Source organism: Babylonia areolata, chromosome 9, assembly GCF_041734735.1.
Source record: "Babylonia areolata isolate BAREFJ2019XMU chromosome 9, ASM4173473v1, whole genome shotgun sequence".
In the NCBI taxonomy this organism is placed as follows: Eukaryota; Metazoa; Mollusca; class Gastropoda; order Neogastropoda; family Buccinidae; genus Babylonia; species Babylonia areolata.
The window spans coordinates 24,278,579-24,283,554 of NC_134884.1; the positions used below are offsets into that span (position 1 = coordinate 24,278,579).

The window sequence follows — 4,976 nt, forward strand, 5'->3', positions numbered from 1 at the left end:
GTTTTGTTGCGTTCTCTGTATAGTCACTTGTTGGGGATGTGGGGGGTGGAGGTGGGAGGCAAAACAAATTGGCCTAAAAACTGCGCCAGTTTCGGTTGTGTTGTTCATAGAACTGTTCTTTGTGGTTTTCCGTGTGTTGTGTTGAGCGTGGTTGAATTGTATTTTGTTATGTTAAATTGTGTTGTGTTTGTATGGTATGTTGTGTTGTATCTTTTTTTTGTTTTTGATTTTATTCGTACTGCAGAGGCATATTGTATTGTATTGTATTGTATTGTATTTCGTTGCACCGCAATTATTTTCTTTTTCGTTATTGTTAGTCGATAAGAGACTGGAAAAGGATTCAATCGTAACTGAATATTGATTCATTACCAACAGTTAAATAGACACGAAAGCATAATCGGGTTAAGTACACAAGCCCTAAAGTAGATTAATCAGTCGCATCGCTGAGATAATATATCACACAATGGACAGCCATAGCATGGAAAACAGAAGGATTATGCATTATTGTCTTTCAAATTAGAGATGCAATTATATACCACCGTTGTCATCTGATTTTCGTTCCCGTTCCCATGTTGCTTTCGCGTTTCGGAATCAGCGACGACACACAGGCCGATCCCCATTTGTGGTTCAGAATAATGGAGGATAGTTTGTCCTCTTTCCTGTTTCAGCACATTCCTTTTATCTGTGAAGACACCATATTCCCCGTGTGTTTGAAAAGAGTGATGAATGATACACCACACCCCAAGCTCCACATGTTTCAGTTTGTTCTCCTTTGTGTTTCAGAATGATTGAGGACTAACTGTTCCCTTTGTGTTACAGAATATTCCCCTTGTTCTTCAGAATGATTAAGTCTGAATATATCTTTTGTTTTTCAGAATGATTACGGACTGACTGTTTCTTTTGTGTTGCAGTATGTTCCCTCTGGGTTTTAAAAGGATTGAGGTCCGAGTATTCCCTTCGTCTTTCAGTATGCCCATGTATTTCAGTGTACTCGTATTCCCATTGTGTTTCAGTATGTTGCCCATGTGTTTCAGTGTACTCGTATTCCCATTGCGTTTCAGTATATTGCCCATGTGTTTCAGTGTACTCGTATTCCCATTGTGTTTCAGTATATTGCCCATGTGTTTCAATGTACTCGTATTCCCATTGTGTTTCAGTATGTTGCCCATGTGTTTCAAAGTACTTGTATTCCCATTGTGTTTCAGTATATTGCCCATGTGTCTGTGTTTTAACGCGGTGTTCGGTTGTGTGCGTGTGTGTGTGTGTGTGTGTGTGTGTGTGTGTGTGTGTGTTGTAAACTTTAACATTGACATTTTCTCTGCAAATACTTTGTCAGTTGACACCAAATTCGGCATAAAATTCAGTTATTTCCAGTCATCTTGTTTAAAACAATATTGCACCTCTGGGATGGGCACAAAAAAAAAAGAAGCCAAATTATATGCAAACTGCATTTACTGTTATATTTATATATTTTTTTATTCTCTAAACTTGGCACTTTGATCTGATATTCTGACACAACAACAAGAGCAGTCATTTTTATCATTTTTTGTTCAAACAGGAACTTCTTTTGCTAAGCATGGAAGTTATATTTATTTTGCATGTCTTTGGTGCAGATAGTAAAAAAAAAAAAAAGAAAAAAAAAAAAAGGAAATTAATCTGTAATTAATTCTAGGGGACTTAATTTGCTTTAAACTGATCTTTCTCATCTTAAACATTATATTTTGAAATTATACTCAATACATAAAAAGCTTGTGTGTTTTACTCTCAGTGTACAGGGCTTTCACTATGTTCATTCGCCCAAGTGGTCTTTTTCAGAAAATACTGAAATCAATAGGACGAGTGGACTTTATAGTTCTATTGGCTGAGCCCTGAAGGTCATGGGCGAAAATCAATTGCGTACACATATTTATAGATATTCAAAGTGCGTGCTCATATTCTTTGCTAACGCGAACGACGCCATTTTGTTTCAAATTGTTGACCTGTCCGTTCAATCCTATATTCAATCGACAGTACACGATGACATGTAGTGGAAAGTTGGAGAAGGAGACCGTTAAATATTTATTCAGAGAAAGATTTGTGAACGCCTCATCACTTACCGGATTATGCCCCAAACTGCCATAAAAATATCCGCAGAATCAGTCGGAATTCACAGTTAAAAATTGTAAACCATGCGAGTTAATACCCTTGAATTGGTGAAACGTAAAAATTTCCAGTCTTGACTTTACTCAAAATGAAGTCGTTTTCACTTCATACGACGTTTAGAAGTACTTGTACTTGGCTTTACATGTTATTAGTTTAACAAAATACTAAATTTTTATATCACCTTTAAAACTATAAAACTAGAATGAACATAAAAGAGAAATTGAATCGACCGTGTCGTACTACATTCCCGAGCGGTGTAACTAAACTTGTACATCTATCTAGATCTAGAGAAAACGGCTAAATGTTGCAGTGTGATTGCGGCGATAGCCATGTCTCCTTTACCGCGGACTTAAAAAAGAATTTTTTATTGCCCTTAAAGATTTTTTGAATGCCCAAGATACACTAGAATAATATGATTTAAACAGCGTTCTCACTGTGAAAACCGCAAAAGGTATGTTCAAATATTAAATTTTAGAACGTTAGTTAAGGAGCCACGATTGTGTAATGGGTAAGACAGTTTCTTCTCACCCGAACACGCGGGGTTCGAATCTGGTTAGGACTTTTTTTTTTTTTTTTTTTTTTTTTTTTTTTTAAACCCGAAGCTTTATAATAACAAATACAGAACACATTTTAATGATTAGATTTTTTTAAAAGTGTATCACAAGTGAGTCTTGAAGGCCTTGCCTTTCTTGTTATGTGTGTCAGGATGATGGAGATCTGACTATTCCCTTTTTATCTTGCAGAAGGATTGAGGTCTAACTGTTCCCTTAGTGTTTTAGAATAAATGAAGTTTGACTGTTCCCTTTATATTTGATTATGTTCCTTTTATGTTTCATTATATTCCGTTCGTGTTTCAGTATGTTCACATTGCGTTTTTAGAACGATCAACCAGAAGTGCTTCCTTTGTATTTCTGTATGCTCTTTTCGTGTTTCTGAATGATTGAGGTCAGAATATTCCACTTGTAGAGGTCTGACTATTCCCTTTGTGTTCCAGAAGGATTGAGGTCTGACTATTCCCGTTGTGTGTCATCAGGATTGAGGTCTGACTATTCCCGTTGTGTGTCACCACTATTGAGGTCTGACTATTCCCGTTGTGTGTCATCAGGATTGAGGTCTGACTATTCCCGTTGTGTGTCATCAGGATTGAGGTCTGACTATTCCCGTTGTGTGTCATCAGGATTGAGGTCTGACGATTCCCGTTGTGTCATCAGGATTGAGGTCTGACGTTTCACTTTTTGTTTAGAAAAGATTGAGGCCTGACTATCCTCATTGTGTGTCATCAGTGCTCTGGCCTGAACTATTCCCACTGTGTGTCAGTCAGCAGGAGGATGGAGGGCAGCCTGTTGCCCCAGGGGCTGAACATGTCCAGCCTGATGGCCCTGATCCACAACCTGACACCCGAGGCCCAGCAGGCCCTGTTCACCAAACTGGGCTGGACCTCTGGGCACCGCCTGAGGCAGCTGGTGGAAGAGGGGGCCTTGTCGCCTGTCCACGATGTGAGTGTGCGTGAAATGTTAAAAAAAAATGAACAAAGAACCCCTCCCCCCTCACCCCCCCAAAAAACAAACAAACAAACAAACAAAAAAACAACAAAAAGCACCCCCCCCCCCCAGTCTCCATCCCCCCACCCCCAAAGAAAAAAACAACAAAACCCCCAAAACAAACAACAACAACAAACAATCCGTTGTCTTCTTTCGTTGACAGAGATTTTGTGTTGTGTTGTGATGTCTTGTCTGTGTCCGTTTTCTATGTCTGTCTGTCTGTCTGTCTCTGTCATCCGTTCTCTCTCTCTCTGTCCTCTGTCCCCCTGCCTCTTTCTCACTCTCTCTGTCTGTCCTCTGTCTCCCTGTCTTTTTCTCTGTCTTTTTCTCTGTCTCTGTCTGTCTGTCTTTCTCTCTCTCTTACTCGATTTCTTCTCAATATGCAAGGCCCAGATTCAAAGATTCACTTAACTGGTTTAAGTAACGCTTCTGTACCTTTCGATTCAATTCAATTGTACACACATTGATACGAATACTTTATCACCTCCAATAAAAGAAATTCATTTATTTTCTACGTTGCTCTAATCGAGGTGCAACAACCCACAGAAAAACCATTGTCAAACGAATAAAACCCACACTTTGCACGTCAAAGCAAATGCTCCAGACTATTTGTATTTCTTTTTATCACAACAGATTTCTCAGTGTGAAATTCGGGCTGCTCTCCCCAGGGAGAGCGCGTCGCTACACTACAACGCCACCCATGTTTTGGTGTGTTTTTTTCCTGCGTGCAGTTTTATTTGTTTTTCCTATCGAAATGGATTTTTCTGCAGAATTTTGCCAGGAACAGCCCTTTTGTTGCCGTGGGTTCTTTTACGTACGCTAAGTGCATTCTGCACATGGGACCTCGGTTTATCGTTTCATCCGAATGACTAGCGTCCAGACCACCACTCAAGGTCTAGTGGAGGGGGAGAAAATATCAGCGGCTGAGCCGTGATTCGAACCAGCGCGCTCAGATTCTCTCGCTTCCTAGGTGGACGCGTTACCTCAAGGCCATCACTCCACATGTGCATGCTATTTTGAAGGCGCCTCAGCAGAATCGGTTATCAAGGGTCGGACTTCTGGTCCAGTGTTCACCAGTGATCGGGGTTCGAGGCTTAGTTTCGGCAAGGCGTTGTGTCCTTTGGGAAAGACTCTTGACTCCGATTTTCCTCACTCCACCCGCGTTGAATGGGTTACCGGACTTGGGTCGGGGAAGGTTAAAATGGCGGAAAGTGAGGATTGGGCCCTGCCTTCCTATGATGGGCCTTGGACGTTAATGGATGTAAAGTCACTGCGGTAATGGCCGTGAAAAAG

The 4,976-nt window shown here is 40.4% G+C and overlaps 1 protein-coding gene across 1 annotated transcript in view; it reads left to right on the forward strand.

The window, feature by feature from the left end:
- The first annotated feature begins 3,470 nt into the window (after positions 1-3,470).
- The window catches only part of LOC143285598 (uncharacterized), a 10,586-nt gene continuing 9,080 nt past the window's right edge, over positions 3,471-4,976 (forward strand). The window contains exon 1 of the mRNA XM_076592992.1: positions 3,471-3,638. Coding sequence (XP_076449107.1) covers positions 3,471-3,638 — 168 coding nt within the window. The remainder of the gene's footprint in view (positions 3,639-4,976) is intronic.